The sequence below is a fragment of the Cucumis melo genome, chromosome 8 (assembly GCF_025177605.1).
Source record: "Cucumis melo cultivar AY chromosome 8, USDA_Cmelo_AY_1.0, whole genome shotgun sequence".
Taxonomy (NCBI): domain Eukaryota; kingdom Viridiplantae; phylum Streptophyta; class Magnoliopsida; order Cucurbitales; family Cucurbitaceae; genus Cucumis; species Cucumis melo.
Genome location: NC_066864.1, coordinates 32,250,751 through 32,278,528, shown reverse-complemented (window position 1 = coordinate 32,278,528; position 27,778 = coordinate 32,250,751). Strand labels below are relative to the sequence as shown.

The following is a 27,778-nucleotide window of genomic DNA, read 5'->3' as shown; positions in this document are numbered from 1 at the left end:
GCTTACTTTTCTTTACTCCTCTGTTTTTTTTTCTTTTATTGAACATTATGCTCTAAACTTATCATTTTATGCATTGAAAACATGCCTCTAGGAATCCTTTTGGGAGGCAAAGTCCGAACTTGCTGCTTATGAGAATTTAGTATTTGGAAAAATTAGAGGTTTGTACCTCATTTATCATTGCGATGGAAAATTGATTTTACCTTCCTTCGTTCTTTTCTTTTCTTTTTTTTAACCATCGAATATTTAAATAACTGAAAACTATTTTGAATTTTTTCTGCAGATGGTATTCTTGTTGCTGCATCACATCCACTTATCAGTTGTGGAGTTGCAACTGGCATGGGTTTCTTAGTCTTTAAAAGTATGATATCATTTATTGATGGGTTTTAATTTGATGATAAGATTTTTTAACGTATAGTTATAAATTAATAGATTCGTTTACTTCAAATGCATTTTTGTCTAATAATTTTTCTATATTTCATATCTTCCAATATTGAGCTCTCTCCGTATTTCTTGCATAAGGTCATTTTCATTCTTTGAAGTGTGAAGTAAACTTTCAATCACTGAAGTTTTCAATTCTTTGTAGTATTCTCTGAAGTGTTTGTTAAATTTGATATAAAATAAGTAGGTATAGTTCCCTTTGTGTTTATGGTATAGTTCCCTTTTTCTGCATCAAGAGGTTTAGGTTCCACTGGTATGAATTGCCTCATCTTCGTGCATTCATAGTATTGTATCTTCTTGGGTTACCTTTGCTTTGTAGTTCATGAATTGGGTTTCAACACTTATAATTTGAAGAACGGGGCACTGTAGAATTGATGAAAAAGGAAGGAGAAATGCTCTGCTGCTATGTGAAAAGAAATGGGTAACATTCACTAGGAAGTAGGATTAATTGCTAGAGCTGCGGAAGTAGGTTCGTAGTGCTGAAAATACTAAAATATGTTAACATGTTAATTGAGCTTTTGTTAGATGATCTTGCTGAGTAAAAAAGGTAATCAATTTATTTTTTATTGTTATTATTATTATTTATAGTACCCTTAACTGAGATTCCTATAGATGCTTGGCAGAAACTAAAACTGGGTTTGGTTTGAGTTGATTTGTTCGGAAGTCAGTCTTGATTACTTTGCATTTATATATATTTTTTTAGACATAATGGCAACGAAAAGAGAATGTAAAAAAAAAAACATAATTCCGGAATATAATCTTGTTCATCCTTGTTTGCTTTCAAGTTGCATTGAGTTTTACAAGCTTATTTAGGTTCCCCTATTTAGTACCAAATGTATATTAATTCGAAATAGTGTGACAGAAGGGGAAATAGTTCTAGTGATGATGAATGACACATTTTCACTACAAATGAGTACTTGAAGGCCTTTTAATTTTCTTCTTCTTCTTCTTTATGTAATCAATTTTTGTTGGCATAAATGGTGCTCAAGACCTCACTTCCTCGGCAAATGCATATTGTAACAAGGTTCACAGGTCTCAGTGGCTCAGGTTTGTCACTAAACCTTTTGTCTTTTGCTTTTACATCTTAATGGTTTTTGACTTATTATGATTAAATCTATAGTTTAGTGCTTTTACACCTATAGTTTAGATTGTCCTCAAATGAAACCTACAGTTTGGATTATAGACCAAACTCAACAATGGAACATTTGACTTTGGCTGGTTGTATTATAGACCTACAGTTTTTGCAACATATGCTGATGGTTAGTTAAATAGTGAAGAACTTGTGGACATAACTGGTTGTATTATAAATGACATTGTGTTTTGAACTTGATTGGGAGACCCTTTGAACTTTCTGTGTGTATTATATGTGGTGTAAATGAAAGTCAATGATTTTGGCTATTAATTCCTCCCTTTTCAGGGGACACTTTCTTTCTCCTATAAGTCCCCACAGGCTATAGAACTGCTTATTACTATGCTTGACATGTTTGTTTGCAATAATGGAGATGATATCAGATTAAATGGTTTATTTTGATATTGCTTGTAGAATGATTGAAGTCATCAGATTGAAAGCTAAGCGATTGTTTAGATAGCCAGGCGATCGTTGAAGGTTGAAGACTGAGAAGACGTTTAGGATTTCTTATTTGTATTAGGATCTTGTTTCATGTACTATTGTAGAATGTGTATATAAACACAATATTAAGTTTTCATTTTGTGTATTTGTAAAAGATAAATATTGTAGTTTCTAAAATAATATTCATTTGTTGGAGCGAGAAAAAAATATTTATCAATATGGATTCAATGTTGGTTTATAAAAAATGGACAATAATACAACAATTAAATAAATATAAATTTCTAAAAATGGACAAAAACAAGCCTTTGATGTCGGTTTTAAACTGACATTATTGGCCTCTTTAATGTCGGTTTTAAAACGACATCATAGCCCAATCGACATTAAAGGGCTTCAATAACACTATCAAAGATGTCGGTTTAAAACCGACATTAAAGCCAAACCGACATTAAAGGGCTTCAATAACACTATCAAAGATGTCGGTTGAAAACCGACATTAAAGGCCTTTAATGTCGTTTTTAAACCGACATTAAAAACCGACATTAAAGAGGCCTTTAATGTCGTTTTTAAACCGACATTAAAGTCCAACCGACATTAAAGGCCTTTAATAACGCTCGCAAAGATGTCGGTTGTCAAGTGACATTAAAGCCCTTTAATGTCGGTTTTAAACCGACATTAAAGGTCAAATTTCTTGTAGTGAGAAGACGAAAAAAAAGAGAGGAGAAAGTTAGAGAAGAAGAAAAAACGGACGGTGAAAAAAAAAGAAGAAGAAATTGGAGTGGTGAATTGTGGAAAATGGGGAGTAATGAACAGGAAAATGATGGAGTGATGAATAGGAGAAGATTAGAATAACCCTAATTCTTGGTTTTTCTTAAGCAGCGAGAAACGTGGACTCCACTCCAACCATTGGGTCAAACATGCCCTAAATAATATATTTTGGCGTAATATTTTTAAATTTTAAAATCTTAAAATTAAATGTTTCTCTAGAACAACACCGAAATATTTTAAGAATAACTTTAAATAGAGAGAATTATTCATAGAGATTTCTGATAAAAAAAATCATTTAAATTAATAAACAAACATTTTACTTAGGATAAATTGCAAAAACAACCTTTAAAGTACATTCGTAATTGTAATCAACTGTTTAAATATATAGTATTAAAATTGGATCCTTAAACTTATAATACTCACATGAATTAGACTCTCAAAGGTAAAAATTGAAACATTAATTGTATATGTTTGAAAGCTCCATTTTTACATCGAAATGTTTGAAGGTATACTTGCAACTATTACTGTACTTTTATGTTAGTTTTACATTTTCACCGTAAATTATGTTTTGGACAATATCATTTTATTATTTTTTTCTTTATTTTTAATTCAAATTTTCATGATGTAATGACAATTTTAATTCAACTCCCTTTTGCCTTGCACCACTGGTGCCCTCTGTTGGAACCACTGAAACTCTCGATTGCTCAATTGTCTGGGACCCAACTCCCTGATCTCTCTGAACTGTCATGTTCAACTGCGGACAATCTTTCTTGAAATGTCCTGGCTGTCCGCACCGGTAACATACACCGGCACCTACCAAACACTGACCCCGATGGTTCCTGCCACAACTCGTGCATGGTATTCGCCTGACGGTACTAGCAATGGACTCCTGACCTGGTTGCGATCTTACTGTTGATCTAATGGGTTGACTAGGTATTCTCTGGCTCTGTCTCTGAAAAACACTACCATAACTCACGTTCCTCGATGCTTGGCCTCCAGAGCGATTCTTAAAATCTTGACGGCTTGAAATATTTATCCCAGGCGTGAACCTCCGCTGCTCACGGCCTCTAAATCCACTAGCTGTTGAAGTCCCACGACTAAGCTCCACTGCCGATTTCTCTTCTGTTATACTCTGCTCCACACGAAGGGCAGTCTCCACTAACTGAGAGAAATTCGTCCACTTAGCAATGGCTGTAACTGGGGTACGTATTTCAAAACGCAACCCTCTTTCAAACCTTCGGCACCTGTCACTCTCAGAGGCTATAATAACGTCAGCATACCGTGAAAGCTCGGTATACTTCCTCTCATACTCAGCCACTGAAAATGATCCTTGTTTCAACCCCAGAAATTCATCCCTCTTGGCTTCGCAGTATGAGCTGGGATAATACTTATCTTCGAATATGCCTCTAAAAGTCTGCCAGTCTAAAGCACGTGCATCACTGCGTCTTGCTAATATAGATTTCCACCATCCTTCAGCCTCTTTTTGCAACAAAAATGTGGCCAATCTAACCTTTCGCTCCTCAGGACAATTCATCACATCAAAACACTTTTCAAGCATATTCAACCAGTTCTCTGCATCAGCTGGATCTGTGGAACCTTCAAACACTGTAGCCCCTAACTTCTTCAGCCGTTCAATTCCGTATGCCTTTTCTGGATCACTAGGCTCTGCTCTATCTGGCCTTCCTATTTCCTGTGTTGTTCTCGCAAACTGCTCGTTTCCTGCACCACCTCGAACTCCTAGGGTACTAGATTCCCCTACAGATGGACCTTGGGTAGGACCTTGCATCCCGTCCTGATTCTGCCGGCGTCGTCTACCAGTACGTGGTGGCATGACTCCTATAATATGTCAACACATTAGACATACTATAAATACTTAACTCAAATGCATGATACTAAATGTCTACTCACGTATTAATAATAATTGGACTCACTTCTACCCTTACCTAGACCATACTCCACTAGTTCCCTTTAAGCTAACTTGACGTTCAATTATTTACTTTCCAGTTTCTTCTTAGAGCTAACCGCTCTACCTTAATTCCCATGGAGCAAACTGAGATTGTAAGAAGACAGTCAGAAGACAGTAATTTACAGAAGAAGTTTGAGAAATCCAAGAAAGGCTTAGAGGTGGAGTTTAAGCTGAGAACAGATGGAGCCATTGTTAAACAAGGAAGATTATGTGTTCCGAATATCAGTGAGCTTAAGAATGCTATTCTAGAAGAAGCTCACAGTTCAGCTTACGCTATGCATCCAGGTAGCACCAAGATGTACAGAACTTTAAAGAAGACTTATTGGTGGTCTGGAATGAAGCAAGAGATAGCTGAATATGTTGATAGATGTTTGATTTTTCAACAGGTTAAACCAGTAAGACAGAGGCCAGGAGGATTTCTTAATCCTTTGCCAGTGCCAGAATGGAAATGGGAGCATATTACTATGGATTTTCTATTTGGATTACCTCGTACATCCAGTGGACATGATGGTATATGGGTAATAGTAGACAAACTCACCAAGACGACACAATTTATACCGATTAAAATGACATCTACGTTAGACCATCTAGCGAGATTATATGTTGATAAGATTGTGAGTCAGTATGGAGTACCAGTGTCCATAGTTTCAGATAGGGATCCGAGGTTTACTTCTAAATTTTGGCCTAGTTTACAGAAAGCAATGGGAACAGGGCTAAAGTTTAGTACATCATTTCATCCCCAAACAGATGGTCAGTTCGAGAGGACCATCCAAACTTTAGAGGACATGTTGAGAGCATGTGTCCTACAACTTAAAGGAAGTTGGGATACCCACTTGCCACTTATGGAGTTTGCTTATAATAATAACTATCAGTCTAGTATCGGTATGGCACCATATGAAGCCTTATACGGGAGACCATGCAGAACTCCTGTGTGCTGGAATGAAGTGGGAGAGCGGAAGTTAGTAGGTCCTGAGTTGGTTCAGATTACGACAAACAATATTAAGTTGATCAGAGAAAATTTGAGGAAAGCCCAAGATCGACAGAAAAGTTATGCGGATAAACGACGAAGAAACCTAGAATTCCAAGTTGGAGATCAAGTTTTCTTGAAATTATCTCCATGGCGAGGTGTTATTCGTTTCGGAAGAAAAGGTAAGTTAAGTCCTAGATATATTGGGCCATATCAGATAACGGAACGAGTGGGACCAGCAGCGTATAGACTTGAGTTGCCAATAGAACTTGCACGAATACATGATGTTTTCCATGTATCCATGTTAAGAAAATATATACCAGATCCATCGCATGTGTTGCAAGATCAACCAGTTGAATTAAAAGAAGATTTGAGTTATGTTGAAGAACCAGTTCAGATTCTCGACAGAAAGGAACAAGTTTTGAGAAACAAAACGATTCCACTCATAAAAGTTTTGTGGAGACATCATGGAGCGGAGGAGGCAACTTGGGAACCAGAATATCAGATGAAGAAGAGCTATCCGATACTTTTCAGTTAAGGACATTCTAAATTTCGAGGACGAAATTTTCTAAAGGGAAGGTAAGTTGTAAACCCGATATTTTCTTGGTTTAATTTCTTTAAATGTGGAAAAAAAAAAGAAAAAAAAATGGAAATTAAGTGTAAATATAAATATATATATTTATATATTAAATAGTTTTATTAAATTAATTGAAGAAAATAAAGAAAAGAAAGGACAAAAAGAAGAAAAGGAGAAGAAAAGTTCATTTTCTCTTTTCTTCTTCTTCTTCTCTTCCCTTCACCGCCAAGTTTGAAGACATCCAAGTTCTCTTTATTTTTTTTTTTTCTTTTTCCTTCTTCAATTTGCAGAGAACTTCTAAGAGAGAGTTTGGAAGAAGAAGAGAAATTTTACTAGAATTTTTAGGTTGAAGAAGAGGAGGAGAACTCAAGCAAAGTGTATCAATGGCTGAATTTTAGTTCATTCTGCACATCACTGGTTTTTAATTCGGTTTGAACTCTTCAAAAGGAATTAAGAGGTGAGATTTACATTTACTGAAAGTTAACTCATTTTTAAACAAACTTTATGAAGAACGTTGGAGCAAATTCGGATTTTCATTTGGTGCTTTTTGATGAAGAAAACAGGGCAGTTGGTTTTCACTCGAAATCAGGAGGTCTCTGGTTTTTCTTGTATTTCAGAGTGTATCGGTGGAGTTAGAATTTCTATTTGGTATGGTTGGAAAGAGTATTCAGTTTACTACAACTTTCATGAAGAAATTGTAAACCAAAAACGACTAAACATTGGTTAAATTGTAGGAACAAGTTAAAGAGGTCGTGTGCGCGCGATTCTGGAAGTGGTTCTGTTTTGAGGGTTATATGTGTTTATGCACGGGGAATCAGATTTATATGTCTTCAGGTAAGTTTTAGAGGATCGCAAAATGAAGAGTTTGATATAAAGAACACTCATTTTGGTTAAGTATTGAGAAAGTTATAGTTCTTTGAAGTTTATGTTAGAAATCTGGAAATTTTAGAGAATTGTTGAAATAGGATTTTATTTCTTAAGCTTTGTTTTCGTGAGCGTCATCTTTGGTGCGACATGTTATGTATATCTTTAGGAAACCAGAATGTTTAAGGTTTTAATACTCGGTTGGGTTGTTGGCAGGCCGAGAAGAATTAAACCGAGCTTATAGACCAAGGATCTAGCCCAAGACTGTGAGTGACAAAACCAACTTTGAAATATTTTCCATAACTGTTATTATGATTGAATGCGATAAATGTTTATTTACGAAGCCACGAAAGGTATTTGAATTTCATGACTATTTTCAAGTATACATTTGGAGACTAGATTTCTTAAAGAAATTTATACTAGCACGTAGATATTAAATGTTTGGAAAGTATTTAAACCACAATATTTTAAGCAAAGAATGAATTAGTATGAAGTTTTGTTTTAAGAACTACAATTTTCCACGAAAGAGCTGAGTAAAGTTCGAGCTTTGTGTAAAATTTATAAGCAGGCATGTTTTAATATTTTATGATGATTTATGAAATTTTCATTAACTACATGACTGAGATCTTGAGCCTGAGGCTAGAGATTACCGTGTGCACACTGGTTAGATTTCGTTGTTGACGTTGAGTGTACTCCGTAACAACGATGCTGTCGTGAGTGCTGGGCGGGCCCCACTACGACAAAGACGATGGGAGTGCTGGGCGGGCCCCACTACATCGTAGTGCTTGTAAACGTTGTTGTACTAGGTGTACCCTACACAACGTAGATTCGTCATGTTAGTTAAAATGCTTTGATATACTTGATATGCCTTGCTAGATTTCAATGATGAACATGCTGAGTATTTAAGGAAGCTATTCTTACTATTACACATTTACATTTACGACTTGTATAAACAGATTTATATGTGTAAAGTTTTCACGTGCTCTTATCTTTAAATTCATAGTTTTAAACTGAGTCACTCACTGAGCTTCATAGCTCACCCTTTCCAAAATGTTTTACCCATTTTCCAGGTAGAGATCGACTTCCCGGTGCCTGATAGACTGCCTTAGTCTGCGGAAGCTTCATTATCGATTGCCAGTACGTGTTTTGAGTTGGGCATAAAGTCTGTTGTGTTGTGATGTATTCACACCCTTGTATGTTATAGACACTCCACAGTTTGTATAAGCTTTAGGAGTTGTAGTTGTGTAAATTTTGTTGGGTATATTTTGATTAAGGTGTCTTTAGGTTTACTCGTGAAATCGGTAAATTTTGAGGTACACTTCATGTATGTGTTTGACTAGCTGTGTTTGACTAGCGTAGGATCCGCTGTGTTTTGTGGCATGTACAATAGTTTATATACTAGATTGGCAAGTTCATCACATGAAAGTTTTAAGCAGAGTCGACAGATACAGGTACAGAAAAGCGTTGTTTGTCGGCTTCACGCCATCTTTCGGTCTAAGGTAGCAGGTAGTCCGGGAGGGGGTGTGACATTTGTCAATATTGAATCTATAGGCTTGTGAAAATATTGAACTAAATGCACATATTTTTCTAATGGTAAATACAAGCTAAAGCTATTTTCTAACAATTATTCTTGGATGATATTTGTTACGAGTAGATTTTGATTTAATAGTGTAATAAAATTTATAGCAAAAGGGAAGATAAAAAATAACAACCTAGAACTTAATTGAGCATGAAAGCATAAGGTTGGCCCAATGCTCAAATTGACCTACTTCAAAGGTCAACGTTTTCTATATCGGTGATAAAGTCTATCATTGATAGGTCTTGTTATATTACCTACTACTTAAATAAATAAATATTAAAACACAAAAACTTCCTGTGAAACTTCTTGAGTTTTGATGTTGTATTCGTAATTCTCCCTCGGCTCAACTAGTTAAAATAGTTCTCATACAACATGAAACTTTTCTCCGATCATAAAACTAATTTTGAAGTATTTGTTTGATAGAATCAAATGTTGCAACATGCAAATCTCTAGATTCTTTTAGAAATTGCATTTAAGCTTTCTGAAATGTTTGTTATCATCATTAGATATCTTTTCCTTCTACAATATGCTCGAACCCACTTTTCGAAACCAATCTTACTAAGATAGTCTCGTATACATAGACTCCATCCATCTCATATTAGTCTCAAAATCAACAAATGTATATGCTTTTTTGCATCTTAAAAAGAGCGTATCAATTATAGGGTCCTTATATGATAGCTTCAAACTTTTTAGGTGTTGCAAGCAAACACAATATTCAACATTTGGAAAAACATCATGAACACTTTTCAGAATACTTAAATGTCGATGAGATATTACAACTAAACCTTCTCGATCTCTAAACTTTTCTTTATATTCTAAAAAAAAACCATCTTCATGATACATCATTTTTCAGAATCTAAGGTCAATGAGAAAATTTGATTATTACCATCAATTGTTGAGGTTGTCAAAAGAGTTCCACCATATTTAGATTTAAAAAATGTGCCGTCATCTGATATGTTGAGCCTACAATATTTCCATATCCTTCAGTGCATGCTCCAATAGCCATAAAACAGTACTTAAAATTGTCTCTTAGTTTCATAAGTCGTGAATGTACCTGAAATAAATATATACATATACACACATATACATATCAAAGACAAATCACTAATCAATGATGAAAATGGTTGTCCATGAGCAGTTTGGATAACGTTCATGGAGTAATCGTGATTAGCAATATACTTCCTTGTTCGCCATAATTCCTCGCCCTTATGTAGTAAAATGACTTTGATAGTAGTTCCTTGCTAGCAAACATATCCTTTTATTTCAAATCAAATAGAGAAGACAGACTACTAACATGAATATCCGTAAGAATTTGAAAATCATCGATAATTGAAGAAGTTAGCAGAGAAAGCAAATTATCTATCCCGCTATTAACACCCCCAAATGACCATTTTAAATCCATTTTAGAAACATGTGCAATAACATGCAAAACTTGTGGACGTCTTGTAATTTACCTTTTAGCTAAACTTAGAGACCAAACAACTCTTTATCTTCATGAATTTCAACCACAATTTGAATATCACTGATACCATAATCCAATAAGATTGACAATTGTATTGCATAAGAAGATGCATCCAATCGAATTTCCCTTAATATCAAGCTCACTAAATTTTCAAAACACATCGTTATATCAACCAATACGCTCGTAGTCTTGTAATTCAAGTAATTATTTGTATCATCTCATTGTCCACTATAAAATACTACTATTGGAATCTTGATCATAATTCCAAATTACTACAAAAATAAAAAAAAAAAAACAGTTATCATTCTAGTATCATGCTAACGCATTGATAGAAGACAAAACAAAAACTTTGGGATTATATGATGAATCACATTGCGACTAGAAACCGATTATTGTAAATATGTATATAAAATATGAAAGAAGAACAATCAAGAAACCAGATTTGGCCTTCAATTTTACTCTCAATTGATCGTGAAAATTGGACTGGATGAATCCGCCGCTAAAAGCAAGGTTTCATGAACGAAATCATTTTGGTTGGATGGTAAAATCTTGAACTCTTTTGTTTAAAAATACCACAATTTTTCGAGTCTGTCAGTTTAATCCAACACTCGATTGGTTGTTGGATTAGGCATGTTGTCCAGTAATATCAAAAAAGAAAAATTAATATAGTAAAAATATAAGAAATATAACATTACATTTTGCTTACACCAAAGCATATCACAACGTAAACAGAGTTGATGTTACCACACAAGAAAAAAGAACAATGACATATAATAATGTTTTCAACACTATTTACACCAGCGATCATTCAAAATAGTCATCCAATAAATGGTCTTCATATCCCACAACCTAAAGATGACAACCCTCAGAACTCAATAACTCAATCATTGTATTAAATTTTGGTAAGGGTTTTTGTAACTTAATCTAACAAATTGACAAAACTTAATTAGGTTCCCACCTGAATATGTTTGTTGTAGAAAAATCAAATCCGTATTCATAATGGTTGGTCTTGGAAATATAAAATATCCATAACATAGGAATTGTCTGATTACTATCCTGTACTTCTGAAAAACAATTTAATTTATGTAGTCATTGAATTTTGAGACGGAAGATCTTTTTTTTCTTTATACAAAGAAAAAAAGAGGTTAGGAATCGAAAAACGAATGGAATTGAAGAATAACTCTCTTTTGTGAGTGAAACCAAAAGATTACCACCAACATTTAATTGCAACTTGAATGGTTATACCAATTGGATAAGAAGAAATTAAGAATATTCAAATGATCAATATACAATCCTCCACCATCACTCACAAGCATAAACCTTTTTTTCTTCTTTTTTCTAATATTCATAAAATGCTAGCTTACACGCATCTCAGCTAATCTATTGGGACAACCCACCTGACCTACAACATTTGAGCGTCAAGGAAACTTGTAGAAAATTAATTCCTATATTTTATTCTCCTAAGCATGTACTTTACCTTTTCTACTCAGAGATTTCCGCATCAAAGAGTTACTACCTATTTTGATAGTACAAATAGTGAGTGGCCAAAAAAAGGTTGCCAATACAATACAAGGAAACAAAACAGGCCATCACAAAACCAAATTATGTTCTACTATAATGTTGGAACTTAGCACGAGAGGACTAACCATGATGATATGTTGTGTAGTCGTTCATTTTATCTATGACAGTCCTCATTTCTTTCTCTATGAGAATGTGATGAAGAATCTCTACCACCCTGAGAGGACCAATAATCTCTCTTCTCATCTGGATTTTCCCTCCTATGTGATTCTGAGCGATGTCTTACTGATATATCTCTTTCCCTTCTTTTATCATCTTCCCTCAGCTTTGGCGGATACTCTCCGTCGCCATGCCTTTTTGATGATCTGTCTTCTTCCCTTGTATTGTAGTCTCTTCTCGAATGCTGTGGGAGTTCATTGTCTTGGTTCCTTCTATACCTATTTTCTTCCTTCCTATAGCGATCATCTTCAGATTTCATCTCATCATCATCGTCATGTTTTCTTGATCTTTTCTCGTCTTTCCTGTTATCATCGTGGTTCCTTCTAGATCTCTTCTCTTCCCTTTTATAATGATCATCTCCTGACTTCGGATCAGGATTGCCATCAAGATCATATCTTCTCGATCTCTTCTCATCTTTCTCGCCATGATCCTCTCTTGACTTGAGCTCTGATTCTTTACTATCATCACAACCTTTCAGTCTATTTTCCTGCCTCAGACTCCCACTAGTTTCCCTTGGATGTCTTCCTAAGTTATCACTATTTTTCCTTCCTTTTGCACGTAATTCTTTGTTGTCATTTTTTCTACCGTCAAACTTGTCATGCCCCCATTTTGAACTTGCATCTTCTGCCACCCCCCAGCCTGTGTCTGCAGCTCTCTAAAACACGAACAATCTCCATGCATCAAATTTCTTAAAGTAAAGCTAAAACTCTAATCGAAGCATGCTGAAGAAAAAATAGTCTTCAAACTTCTTTTATTCAATTCAGACATAACTAGCTAGTAACATCAAAGGTAAAAGCTAAACACGAAGATATTTCCCCTACAAAAAACAACAAACTTCCTTAGCTATACATCAAACCATCCCTTCTTCCCATTATTAACAAACTGTCAGGGATCAAAACCCCTTTCTATCCTTTCTAGAGAAAATTTACATAACAGAAGGTCTCACACATACCTGCTCATCATGGGAGAATTTGCATCCAGCTCCGCGAGTACATTCACCCCTTTGAAAGGCACGACAAACACCCCGAGCTTCCCTCTTTTTTTGTTGTTCTTCTTCATCTTCCTCTTCCTTCTTTTTATATTTAGACGCATGATCAACCCTAACAATTCGACCTAGAATCTGTGCACCATTCAAATTATCTGAAAGCGACAAACAACATTACTTAGAGATCTGCATTCAGTCCCATATAACAAACAATGAACGGTTTAGAGAGAGGAGAAGGAGACAACCTACAGCAAGATTTGTACTTCTCTGGTCTTCATATGCAACAAAGGCATAGCCTTTTGATTTTCCCGTACCCTTGTCTCTGATAAGATTGACATCTACAATCTCTCCGTACCTGTACGTTCAAATATATTTCAATATTCAAAAAACGCAAATGACCCACAAGTGAACATGTAACCTTAAAAGTGCATTTACAGACAACTAAACGGTGAAAAGGCAGGGAAGAAGAAAAGGATTCTTTTATTAATTGAAATAAATGTGATTACACACGCACACATAAACCAAGATATCAAAGAGCTCTTCTAGCATCATGCATAGAACCTACCCTGCTAGTTGCCAAGAGGCCTTCCCCACACCAAGGCTAGCTCCAGCGAGAAAACAAAGGTTTTGAGTACCTTAGGCCCTGTTTTGTAACCATTTAGTTTTTAGTTTTCAAAAACCAAGCCTATATGCTCTCATTTTCTTACCATGATTTGCATACTTTTTAAGTGAAAGAATTGAATTCTTAATCACATCTAAAAACACAAAGGGGAGAGATGAAATTGTGATGGATGTCTACGCTTAATTTTCAAAAACTAAAAACAATAAACCAAATATTACCAATCGGAGCCGAGTTTTCCACCTGAGATATAAACCTAGGACCTAAAGAGGTATCTTCAAACATCCCAACCCTTCTCATATGGTTGCCCCTCCGAGGTCACAATGAAGATGAATTGTAAAATAGGAAAAGCTGACACTACAAGAAACAACAAAATCTACTGGAGTAACAACTATGAGCTCAATTAGTCTATTTGCACAACTTGAAACATCAACTCCACCTCTTAAGTTACCAATTCTAAGTAACTAGGATTGTCGACTAAAAACGATTTACAACAACCTACAAACAAATTCTTCTACTTACACAGAACCCCATAAATTTTCGTCACTACCAGCAGAGTCCAATTTAGAAGCTACTGGAACAACAAGACCACGACCAAGGGAGAAATAATTCATTTCAATGTCAAACACACAAATCTAGCACAACATCTCAATCTAAACTTATCCAACTACACAATCTATCAAGTAAATACGAAAAAGAGCTGCAAGAGAGCAAAATAAAAATAACGAGGGGGGAGAAAATAGATAGAATTGTGGACTTACTGGGCGAAGACGGCAAGGAGATCACCCTCAGTGAGATCATAAGGAATGCCTCCGACGAAAACGTAGGCGGAATCTTTGTATTTGGCATGCCATGAAGCTTCCTCAGAAATCCCAAGCGCTGCCTCTTGAGAATTGATTTTCTGGATGCGTTTGACGAGGGTTAAAGGATTCATAGCTAAGTTGGAAATCAAAATCGAAACCGAAATACCTGTTCCCCTGGGGCAAAATTGATACAAAGATTAAGGTCACATCAATTGTCTTCAAAAGGAAAGACGACATAACAATTTTCAAAACACTTCATTACGACAACACAAGCTATTTTATGGTTCAAGGACTCGAGTTCCTCACTTCCAAGATTGGGATTGAAATATTCCCCGAAAGTCTTGATTGAGGCTAAAGTTCCACCTTTGGACCTTTAAACTCCCAATTTAAACTCTTAATCCAATGTGTATCTAGATTTGAGTCAAACTTAAAGGATCCCTCATTTAAATACACCCTTAAACCCAATATTAATAAATTAAGAGATTTAGATCTACTGACACCCTCAACGTTGAACTAACAAGTCAATAACTTAAGAACTTACCCAAACTTGTCTAAAACAACCTTAAATGTATTGATCTATGCTTCCAAGTTCTCCAAATCTTCAATCTCTCGTACAAAACAACATGGGTAACATAAATTTCATGTCAACACTAGATGGGTATTCAAAGACTCCAAGAAAACTTACTAGAGTTTCCCAAAATCCTACCAAAGACTTACAAATAACCACAACTTCAATGGACAACACTCTAATGGCTTTCTAAACTCGAGTCTAGCATCCAAAATTATGGGTAAATTGATTTTGCTCCAAACACTTAATAGGTATCACCAATTTGAAGCCAAAATTCAACAATCGTTCAAAAATTCCATGGAAAATCAACTATGAATGAAATCTTATCAAACACTTAACAAAGTAGTCTTAACTAATGGACGGCACCCTAACGACCTTCTAGCTACCAATATCATGGGCTATTCAATATTAGCACTAGAATTAAATGGGTATTCAATACGCACTTCATAAAGCTTAGAATTTTATCCAGGTTGTGCTAAAAAAACCAATTCCGAGCTTCCTAAAGGCAGGACAGCGGCTAAAATCTCCCAAGACTCCAAATTTAACGACGAAATGTAATGGGTCTTGCAAAATCAACGCCAAAACTTAACGGGTATTCGAAAATCTTCAACAAACCCAACTAAAATACGCTAAAATAAGCAAATCCTTACCCAAAACTCCAAGATCCAACAACCGGCGAGAACGAGAGTCGCTAACGGTATTATGATAAAAAGGAGCGACTCAAATCAAATGCAGGAAGCAGGCAGCGCACTTTTGCGGACTGCAACGGCGTGACGAAGCCCGCGTTCAACATCTGGCTGGAGCGGCGGTGAAGATGGGTCGGACAACGGCAGCGTTCGCGGGGTGGACGTCGGAGGAGGGTCGTCGGAGTCGGTGAGTTGCGTCGTTTCCGGCGTGCTTCGCGGCTGACGTGCGGAGAGGGTAGGAGTTTGCCGGCGCGCGCGCGATGGCTGGCGTTGAGAAAATTCGAGAGAGGGGAGGGGGATGTCGACTTGCTCACGAAGAAGAGAAAATATCTTTTTCTTAAAAAAGTTATTATTAATAAAAGATCTTACTAAAAGACAATTATGCCCTTCACTTCATAGTTAAGTTACCTTTTGCTTTTATTTTCTTTCTTTTAAAATTTTAACAAAATTCAAGTCCTCATCCCAACTAAGTTAGTTCTTATTTTTCTCATATTAAAAATAATTCAAGAAGTATTCCAACTCCTTCTCATAATTTAGAAGATATTAAAATATATAAAAAAATAAAGGAGAACAAAATAAGATCTTACACACGGGTTCGCCCGTGACCGAAAATAGCAACTGTTGAAATCAAGGAATAAGAACAAAAAGGGCTGGCGTAAGTTGTGAGTGGCCACTGAAAAAGAGAGAAATAAGAGAAATAAATATGATTCAAAATTAAATTATAAGAAAATAAAATATTTGAATGAGTTCGAATATTAATTTAATGTGAATTAGATTCATATTAAACTATATGTTAAGATTTAATGTATCCACGTTAAAATTATAGTTTTTTAGAGAGATTTATATTTGAATATGATTCAGATTTTGATCAAATTAAATACAATATATTTAGTTTAGCAATTAATTAATTAAATAATTTAATTTAATTTAATTTAATTTAATTTAATTTGATTTGATTAAATTAATAAAATTAAAACTATAGATACATATTCATTTAAATATATTTAAATAAAATATTAATAAAATATGATTTAATTAATTATCAATTTAATTAATCAATTAATTTAATTTAAATTAAGCGAATAACTCCATTGAAGTAAGAGTTATTCGGCGGAATGGTATCCTTTTCCCACGCATTCCGTATTCTTTCAATAACTTTCCCTTCTTAAGACGAAAAGAGGAGAAGTAGGTAACATTACACAAGAAAGTTTTTTTTAGAAAAAAAAAATCACTCTATATTCTCTGGATTTTAAAAATTCTCATTCTAATTTTGGTTCCCACAAACCAATATTTCAAGCTAGAGATTAGGGATGTTTAAAGTGGTGATACTCCAAAAATTGGCATTTGGTATGTACATAAAGACTTCAACAAGTGTTCTTCTCTGTAATTTCTAATTTAATGGTATTTTTAATTTCTCAATTAAATTGTGTTTAGGGTTATGTTAAATTATTCCGCTACAACGAGCTTTATCCCTTCAGTACAGAGATTGATTGATGGATTAACGAGAGAATCGGAAAAGAAGTTAAGCATTGAAAGCTTAAAGGCATTAAGAGCAACGATTTTCAAAGGGACAACCAACCCAACTGATGCAAAGAAGTGGCTAAGTTTGATAGTAAAGTGTTTTGGAGTGATGGAGTGCCATGAAGAAAGGAAGTGTTGAGGACTGGCGAATTCTTCATGCGACAAGAGAAAGGAGGAATTTAGAAAAGTATTCCAAAGTAAATTTTATCTTCGTTCGTTATGGTGCTAAGAGAGGAATGAGTTTATGAACTTAGTACAAGACGATATGACTATTGCGGAGTATGAAAAGAAGTTTACTAAGTTGTCTAAGTATGCGTTAGCCTTCGTGATAGATGAGACGGACAAATGTAAGCGTTTTAAGGATGGCTTGAGGACAAAAATTTGAGCCCCAACAACGATTAGTGCTAATTGATCAAATTTTTCTAAGATAGTTGAGTCAGCTATGTGAGTTAAAAGGTGTTTGGTCGAAGAAGATAAAAGTTTAGGAGGAAAGAAGTTGAGCACATCTATGGGTATTGGAGAAGAAGAAGAGAAGAGTATTGAAGGATCACGTAAGCAAGCAAAGTCTAATTTTAGCTAAGGATTGCATTAGACTGGCAATCGAAAGCCAAGGTGCATGGAGTGCGGTAAAAGTTACTTAGGGGTCTATATTGTTTATTTTAAGTGTGGACAAGTTGGACATTATCAAAAAGATTGTAAAGAGAACCAAGTTAGACGATGAGCAAATGCAGACAAGAGTGGCTTCTCACTATGTCCAACAGTCTTTGCAAGGGGGCCCTATGTTAGATAAAGGAAAAAGGATTGTAGAGATAGAATTTTGGGGACAAAATTCTTAAAGGAAGGGAGATCAGTTGTGAGACCCGAGTCTGGAATAAAAGAGTTTTGCTTTTGAAATGAGAGGCGTTTTGAACAGAAGTAGGTGTTTTTAAGTGTGACTCCGAAGAAGTTGGGCTAGGCTTTTGGAAGCCTTATTTTATAGTTCTTTGTATTCAAGAAAGCATGCATTAGGTATTTGGTATTTGAAAGTACGTTGCTAAGTTAATAAAAAAGAAAGTTTGTTTGTTTTTCCTTTCATTGTGGATATTCTCTCCCTATCGCTTAGTAGTTCTAAGAGTCTATGTTGAATCTAAACGTTAAGAGTAAGATTCAAGGGTTTAAGATGGAGCATTACGACGTTTCGCTTAGACATCAGAGTTTCGCTTAGAGACGTCAGAATTACATAAATTGTGTCCACGTGCCACAACGCGAGGGTCAAGACGCATTGCGGGATGGGACGAGACATTTTTTAAATATAATTTTTTTTGTATCCCCTTTTGGAATTTAATTAGATAATATATGATTTTTTAAATTCTTTTTCAAATATTATTTTAAATTTATACCGTATATAATTGTTTTTCACAATTTGATTTAGATTCAAATAGTATGTAGGCTTTTTAGAAGTTTTTTTTTTCTTTTTTTACTTGGAGATGGTGATGTTTTTTTTTTTTTTAATTAAATTTAATAATATTAAAAATTGCAATTATGTGGAATAGTCTTATAACCATCATCTAAACGGGCAAGAGAGAAAATCGAAGATACTATAAATAGATATAGAATAGATGATTTGATTATCTTCTTAATGTTTATTTTAAATTTGTAAAATTTTGATTTTAAACAAAAAAATTTATTTTCTATCAAAACCAAACTTGAATCTAATTTGATTTGCAACCATCACTTTGTGATTTTAAACTTCAATTCAAATTTTGTGAAAAAGAAAAAAAAAAACATGTAAATAATTAGTAAAAATGATTATAAACCCTAAACTAATCACTCCCTTTATCTCACTTTCAATTTCTACCTTTAAAGCAAGAGTTTCTTTTCCACCATCTTCAATATTTGAGGGTCAATCCTTGAATGTGCACGCATTAAAAAAAAAAAAAAAACTATAAAAACATATTAGAAATATATTAAATCACTATATATATGATTTTATAAAATTGTAGAGTTCAGAATTTTAAAAAGAAGGAATAGGTTAAAAGAGGGAGGTGATATTTCTTCTATTTCTTGGAGACCTAGAAAAGTATATTCATTGGGAAAGTTACAACAATTAAAATTTTAAGTTATATTACTATGAACAGAATTTCTAAAATACAAAAGCAAAAATGTTTGAGAGAACATATATTATATATGGAAAATGAGCATGAAGGGGATTTCCAAGTAACAGTTGAAACTCCTTGAGCAATAAAGTCCAAGTAAGGAGCCATATGGATCCTTTCCAATTCATCATAAGAATCAATAATGGTATTTCCTTCATTCAAACCTTTATTATCGGTTCCTCCATCTCCAACAAAATGTTTTGCACATGCAATTACATTATTTCTGAGGTAAAATAGAAAGAAATAATGATCATTAAGAACAAAAGTATTCAAGAACAAAAACATGTTCATGCTGACTAATATTGATTGCCATCGTTATAAGTGGAGCCAATGAGTCACAAATACAAATATAATTAATTACGATATATAATGGTACATTGAGGATACATTATTTTTAATTAAAAAATCTAGTATATATGAAAATTAGACAAAAAGATACCAAATGCAATACACTAAAAGACATAACATGTAAAATATAAGTGTGAATAGATAAATGAAAAACTTCTTCGTTGAATTGTTGAAGACGTTGGGTTATTTTTTGCATTACCCACAAACGTGGAAAAGTAAGAATAGATGATTCTAATGGTTTTGTTTTTTATATGTTTTTTCTCCCATTACCTTGTGGGGACTCAAACGTGGAAATATCAGATGAATTGTTTTACTTTTAAAGGTCACAATGCATCCCCTTCCTGTATATGGAACAAGGGACACATGTAAGAACAGATACATCAAATTGAATATCAGATACGTGTTTTAGAAACTACGTAAATTGGTATCTAATGGGTATCTGAAACAAACCTGTTTTTTTAAGTTACCTTCCAGCTACAAATGGATAGCCTTTTGGGTATCCTTCAGGTGGCTTCCCCTGCAACCATTTAACTCAAGAAGTCATTTTTCGAAGAACTTCAATATCTTCACTATAACTCTCATAGCACCTTTCCCATCTTGGATCTCTTGATACCTAACATAATCATTTGTACTTTTAATTGAATACATTTTCCGCTTTGATAACACATATGCAAAGGGAAGAATAAATTTATAATAAAATAAGAAAAAAAATCAATAGACTATTCTCCAAATAGATGATTTCTCAGACCCTATGCTATATGGATGGAGAAAAAAAAAACAATATGTATAATGGTTTGTGGGAGTCAAAATGCTTTCTTAAACAGTTTTACAATCGCTTCTTAATGGTCTCACAAAGTTTTTAACTTAGATAATTTATGGTATGTGACAGTTTTGAATATATACATGAAGAAATACGTGTCTGTCTAAAAACTGAGGGCAAACTAGGTGTTTTATATCCTTAAAAGAGAAAAAGTTAGACACGTTTTTTGAGAAAGAGGTCACTTTGATAAATGTTTTTAGATATTTCACATCTACAAAAAGCAATTTTTTTGGTATCATTATTGTGTTTTTTCTAAGTCTTGTTTGGTGTACTTTTAACTAAGACTTATGAAGGGTTTCGGGGAGTGACGTGTTCGAACGGTTTCAGGGAGCGGCGACATTTGATTGTAACAGCGGCATTTGAATGGTAGGAGCGACGTTTGAAGGGTAGTAGAGGCGTTGAGGGAGAGGAGACGCGGACGGGGACGTTAAGGGAGCGGTGACATTCGAACCTTCACGGTAGCAGTGGTCAGCGGCGTTTGAAGACAGAGAAGTTAAGTGTAGCAACAGCGACCGGCAACGTTGAGGGAGGAGATGGAAACAGGGACAGAGACGTTCACGAGGAGAGATTTTGCATTTGAAGAAGGAAAGGGGATGGAGGGTTTTTGCGTGGGGAGATGGAGGGTTTTGGTCCCTTTTCTTTCTTTTTTATTTTAAAATAAGTTTTATTTTAATAAATTTGAATTAAAAAATATTTAATTAGTTTTTTAATGCCTTTACATATTATACATAACTGTCATGTATTTGTGATTTTCGAAAATACCATTCTTTTCACTAAAAATGCGCTTTTTGACATTTGATAGACATTTATTTATTCACTTATTTCAATTTGGGATGGAACCAATTGTCATAATAGACCTTTTTCTTGTAGTGATTAGATTTATAATAAAGACGATTTCAAATCAGAATTATTTGATTTTGTTTTCAATCAAATTAATATTAATGCGATGTGTTAAGTTTGATATATAGATAGATTATTATTACCCATAAAATGTGAATTTGAGATTTGGGTTTCCATCCACAATCATTATTACAAAAAAAGAAAAAAGATTTACTTGACGCTTTTTACCGGTTGAGTATTTGTTTATTTGATGCTTTTCAATGCGTCAATTAATACAATGTCTAAAATAAGAGAGGTTTACTTGACATTTTTTAAGTGTCAAGTATAATTATACTTGACATGAGATTACTTGACATTTTTTATGCGTCAAGTAATTCAGTGTCAAGAATAAGAGTTTTTTTTTTATATATAGTTTTTACGCATCAAGTATACTTATTCTTGACAGTTTATGAACATATATCAAGTATATAAGGTTTGTTATATTTTGTACATGTCAAGAATTTGTTTACTCTTGACATGCTTTGCATATCAAGTTTTTTTTTTTCAAATGAAAAAATATATATTTTAAAATATCCACATAATGTATCTTGTGTTTTGAAGTCAAACAATGACGAACATAAGTAAAGCTAGATAGTACACAAATGTGCTAAACTACACATTAATTGAACAATATTGTTGAAATCGACTCAAACTTGATATGCATCAAAGAAATTGCATAATATATCAATGAACCATACATATATAAGTTGGTCATTACATACTTAATAATAACATATATACGTGCAGCCCAAACTTTTAATAATAGCCTAAACTTTCCATTTATGTCGATATAAACAAAATATATGTGTAGCCTAAAGGTGTTCCATATCAAAACTTGTCTTTCACTTATATCCAATATCAATAAAATATCAACAAAACTAGTTCATCTATATTCAGTATCAACAAATATCAATAAAACTTGTCTATCTAACCCAAAACAACTTAGCTATCACCATACCACCAAAAATATCAGTAAGTTCCATTTGCACTTTATCCAAATCGAATTGACTATATGAGCTTCGTGTATCAATCTGATATGAAACCCAAAATATTGAAGTTAATACTTTGATTACTTGAATTATATAAAATAATTCAAACAATCATTTAAATACAACATACTGAATCTATGACTACTATGCTTTCATTAGTGATTATATCTCTCATGTATCTTATCACATAGTACCTGCGTGCATTCAACTACTATAACTTGCAAACGACACTGTAAATACATAAATTACCAAAATAGTTAATGGTGCAAATAGCTCAATATAATGCATATATCGTATACTTTTATTTAACAAAGAAATATGTTTACACTTACCTCCATTGTTTTCCGTATTAGTTGCTTTCGACTTGTTTGAATATTTTTTGAGATCGGAAGATAGTAATAGCTCTATTGCCAAGAAACAACTACACGTTATAATGAAGTGAACTTTAAGACGGAAAACATCATATATGAAATAAACTTACTTACGTGTCAGTAAAATATCTAATATCTACCTTGATGTTGTTCGAAATGAATCAAGATAATAAATTGTCTCATCGTATGCGTTAATAGCTAGAAGTGCCCAATAACCACCACATAGAAAGAATACAAGTAGATTGTTTTCATATAACTTAATTTCATACTTGTTTCTCTACCTAAATAACCCAAATAACCAAGATGACAAATCGGTTTCTTTACGCCAAATCAAAAGAAGACGACAACAATTAAAAGTTGAACCCCTGCCCCCTCAAGATTGCCTTAACATAATTAATTCATAACCCTTAGCTTCTACAATTTGCCAAAATGATGAATATAAAGAAGAGGTTCAATTCAAATAAACAAATCACCTATAGCTTATTTTATTTCTTGAAGAAAAATAATAGGATCAAAAGTTAAACGGAGAGCACATAAAAGTATTAGTTATGTGTTTCAATTTCAATAGAAGAAGAAGCAATATACATGTTAATGAATTGATTAGTATAGTATTACTTACCCTGGATTAAAAGTAGCCAGAATGAGTTGGTTTTGTTTTGAAGCCATTAAAATCTACTGCATAGGTTGCGAGTTCTAACTTCTTGGGTGTTTTGTCCAACAGATATAAGGGACAGGTCAACGAAGATGTAATTTGAAACACGATCTTTTGACTGCAAATACCTAAGAAAGGTAGAAAAGTCAATAAACTGTTGGAATTTATGTCATAAAACTAGTAGTTTGTAGTTAAAACTATATTCTATTCAATAAAGTAGTTATCGAGAAATTATTAGTGAAAATAGAATACTATAATCTTGAATCCAATAAACTAAGGTCCAGAGGCTATCTAGTGTTGACTTGAACTTTATGTAGTGACATAAACTTAGATCAAGCTCGAGAATATAGCTCAAACGGTTTACAGTGAATAAATAAGGTTGGACGTCTTATTCTGGAAACTCTATGGATGCAACCCGCTTTGTAGTTAGTACAAACGAAGTGACCCTAAATTGTTCATGTAGAGACATGGAAGTGGGGACATCCTATGTAAAGAGTTTATACATAAGACTAGATCCATGGAATAGCCACTTTTAAGTTATAACACCCATAACTATATAAATTGACTATTTCGATTATGATGACCTAGGTAACTTAATCTTAATCTTGAACTAACCATGAACTTCTGTTCAAATGGTATTATCGTTAGATCTGCATAGGTGAGAGTATCTCAACGGCGTTGGTCCAATAAGCCTTCCATTCAGGGGTAAGACCGGATGGATGGTTAGGGACATAGGGTGCAAGACGTAATTCACTCCTACCCGCTTTAGGGTTAGTAGATAGGTTGTTCTCTTAAAGTCTGAATCCAAGTCTTGAACAAGAGATCTCACTCTCTCTCATTGGCTCGAGAGGGACTCGGTTTATAGGTTGGACCTTAAATCAAGTGTTCAATAGTGGATCAATGGGACTTAAGGAACAAGATATAGTCTCGGGGGTAAAACGATATTTTGACCTAGACGAGGTTATGAACAACCTGTGAAGGATTAACTTACTGATCATGGTTATATCAAATGGACACAAATATATCTATAGTGAGGGGAGGGACTTTAGTGAAATGACTCATTAGTTAACGAATGTTGATTAGCTCGGTCTAAAAGGGTTTAGCCAATTAATCTTGGATCGTTGGAGCCCACGATCTATAGGTCCATTAGGTTTCCCTGCTAGCTCATACGGAATTAACTTAGAACAATATGTTGGAATAATTCGAATTGTTCGAATTAAGTAGAGAGAGAGAAACCGACGAATATATGTGATTTAAATATTAAAAATATGAATATGAATTCATATTCGGAAGCTCGAAATTGATGGAAATGGTCAAAGTTGTGAAAAGTCAAAATGTTAACTTTTGACTTTGAAAAGTCAAACTTTGACCGGCTTTATATTCAAATGTGATTTAAATTTTTAAAAAATGAATGTGAACTTATGCTCGGGAGGTCAAAATTAGTCAAGATGGATAAAATGGTAAAAAGTCAAAATGTTGACTTTTGACTAGAATGGTCAAACGACTATATTTTCCCCATTGACTAAAGTTAGTGGGAAAATCCAATATTTTGTTAGATAATCCCACTAACTCTTAGTGGGCTATGTGGAAGTTCATGGTGATGACACCAAATACACTAAGAGAAAATGGAATGGTGAATCAATCCACTAATGGTTAGTGGATTGTGAGGTGTTGGGCTTTGGTGATTCAATTACATGCAAATTTTGCATATAATTAGTCTATTTAAGGGGCAATTTTCAAATGGAAGAGGATTTTGCCGTTTTGTAATTTTGAATTGCAAATTAACCTAAAGTTTTTCTCTCTCCCATATCTCAAACCCTAAAATTCCTTCTCCAATTTCCATTCATCTTTCTTTATTTTCTTCATTGAACGAGTCCCACAACCCGATTCTAAGTCTGAAGTATAGTGGGTCAACTCTAGTAGTGGTCTCGGATTCGTGATCGTGAGAAGATTTGGAGCATCGGGAGCTTCGAAGGTAAGTGTTTCTTTTAACCCTAATTTAGTGTACTTAGAGTTGTGTTTAATGCATGTTAATCTCTAGTTAATTAGATGCATCTAGGGTAAAATTTCGATCCTTATTTCCGCTACGATTGTATGCTTTCCATCATAAACAAGTACTTATATAAAAAGAGACTGGAGCGGATGAATGAGTACTTACACCATATATGCCACCAATGTCAAAATCTTGACTTCTCGCATGTTACAAAAATCAATAATATCTTCTTGAAGAACACAAGTCTTTCTACCGATACCAAACAACAAGAATGGTAGTTGGTAATGAATGCTTGAATCTTTGTCCATTACATTTTCAACAAATATAACTATTGTATTCAAAGGTAGTGGGCTGTTGATATTGGATTCATAGACAACTTATTTTTCATTGGGAACCTAAGAAAGTCATAAATCCAACATTGCTAAGCTTTATAAGACTTATAGAAACTCATGCTTCAAATTTTGCCAAAACTTAACTAATCACACCTCATTACTACAAAATCTACTTACTAGACATTAGCTACTTTTATATACTTGACGTTTTTAGTAAAAAAACATCAAGTATTAACTATTTTAAAGAAAAACCGTCAAGTATAGTCTCAAAAAAGCGGAATTTTTACAGAAATTTTTGAACTTTTTTACGTTGGCTTTTACTTGACGTTTTTTTCGCATCAAGTATAAAAGAGAGTTTACTTGACGATATATCCGTGTCAAGTATAGTGTGAAGAAAAATAAAAATGTCGAATTATTTTACGTTAGTTTTACTTGACGTTGTGGTCGCATCAAGTATATGTAATATTTACTTGACATGAAAAAAAATGTCAAGTATAGTTTACATTTTTATTTAAAAATATTTCGGAAATGTTAAATATAAAAAATAAATAATAAAAAATAAAATATAAAAATACTATTTATTCCATCCTTTCATTAAATAAATTTATTAAAATAAACTTAATAAAATAAGCTTATTAAAATAAATTTATTAAAATAAACTTATTAAAAATTATTTTAATAAAACAATTTATTAAAACTTTCCCTCCTAACCCTTTTCATTTTCCTCCTTTCACTTCCAAATCCATTTCAAGCCTCCATCTCACATCTCACGCCTCAATCTCACCATGCTCTCTCACTGTAAGACGTTGTCGTTCTCTGCTGTACGTTGCACTGTTGGACGCCGCCTTCTACGTTGCACGCATTCTACGCCGCACCTGACCCGCTGTACTCCGGTCGCACACGCCAACCGTCTCCACATTGTTGTACATCGTCGCCGCATACGCCAACCTGCCAAAGATAGATCTAAAAACGTGGTTGTACCTGCCACACACGCCAACTCGCCGCCACATTTAGCTAGTAAGTCTCTTCACCCCTTGAACTTCGAGTTTGTTACATCGATGGACTAGTTTAGTTTTTGTATTAAATACCTAATATCTTGACTTAGGTCTTGGGTAATTTACTATTTGTTTGGCTTCTATAGAAAATTTTTATATTTAATATATTAATAAACAATATATATAACGTTAAATACATGACGGTTTTTTAGTGTCAACTATACAAATATACTTGACGTGTAAATAGTGTCAAGTATACGAACTTGAATCAAATATAATATTTTACTTGATGGTATTTTAGTGTCAACTATACAATTTTACTCACTAGAAGAAATCTTGGCTTTAATGTCAGGTAGAAAAATGAAAAATGAGCTTTAATGTCACCTTCAAAAGGCGGATGTTTAATGTCGGTTTTAAACCGACATTAAACATTCTCCTTTTTTAAAATTAACATTAAAGCTCATTTTTAATTTTTTTTTTAATTTTGTAAAAATTTAATGGTTTCTCTCTCTTAGCTTACTCTTCTCTCCAAGCCATACGATTTTACAATCCTTCTCACTTTCTCAATTTCTTTCCTACTCCTCTCAATCTTTATCTCATGCCTTCGATCCCTAACTCTACTCCAAACAACCGCCGCAAGAAATTCGTCAAGCCAACCCGTGCTCAGTAGTCGTTGAATCCAATACCGCCATCCGTTGTGCCCAACCTTATTGTCGTCGAACCACCACATGCCTAACCTTTTCGTCGTCTTTGTAATGAAAAAGATTAATTAATTATTTACCCGCTCTCCACTCTCTCCCATTCTCCTCCTTCTTCACACTCTCCGTTATATATCCGCAAACAATTTCTCCTCTCTGATTTTCAACTTCTATAGGTCGGAACTCCTATTCAATCTTTCTTTGTGTTAAATGTTTTTTGTTCTTTTAAAAATCGTTTATGGGTTACTACTTCACTGGTTTCTTTCTATTTATTTTTTTATTTTTCTGCAATTTTGTAGGGTTTTCGAATTTGGTGGTGTTGGAGTTGGGTATTGGAGGTGTTGACCCAAATTGTTCTATTCTCTCAACCCATTTTTAAAGTGGCTCGGCCTTAGGTGAAGAGGTATGTGTATTTTGACTTTCTATCCTTTAGTAAGTTGTTTTTGCCTAATCATTTAT

At 34.0% G+C, this 27,778-nt stretch overlaps 1 protein-coding gene across 1 annotated transcript; it reads right to left on the bottom strand.

Annotated features, from left to right (window-relative positions):
* Positions 1-11,407: 11,407 nt before the first annotated feature.
* On the bottom strand, positions 11,408-15,960 carry LOC103491164 (zinc finger CCCH domain-containing protein 25-like). Its single transcript, XM_008450999.3, has 5 exons — positions 15,551-15,960; positions 14,291-14,506; positions 13,156-13,265; positions 12,878-13,065; positions 11,408-12,580 (listed from the first exon to the last, which is right to left on the bottom strand). The coding sequence occupies exons 2-5, from the start codon at positions 14,461-14,463 to the stop codon at positions 11,864-11,866; spliced, it is 1,188 nt and encodes a 395-aa protein (XP_008449221.1). The 5' UTR covers positions 14,464-14,506; positions 15,551-15,960; the 3' UTR covers positions 11,408-11,863.
* Positions 15,961-27,778: the final 11,818 nt, after the last annotated feature.

Excerpts from the sequence above, each read along its gene's own strand:
- LOC103491164 (XM_008450999.3), bottom strand. The coding sequence starts at position 14,463 with ATGAATCCTTTAACCCTCGTCAAACGCATCCAGAAAATCAATTCTCAA. Across the intron at positions 13,266-14,290 it reads CTCCTTGCCGTCTTCGCCCA|GTACGGAGAGATTGTAGATG; the intron begins GTAAGTCCACAA and ends TTGAACGTACAG. Across the intron at positions 12,581-12,877 it reads AATTCTCCCATGATGAGCAG|AGAGCTGCAGACACAGGCTG; the intron begins GTATGTGTGAGA and ends TTCGTGTTTTAG.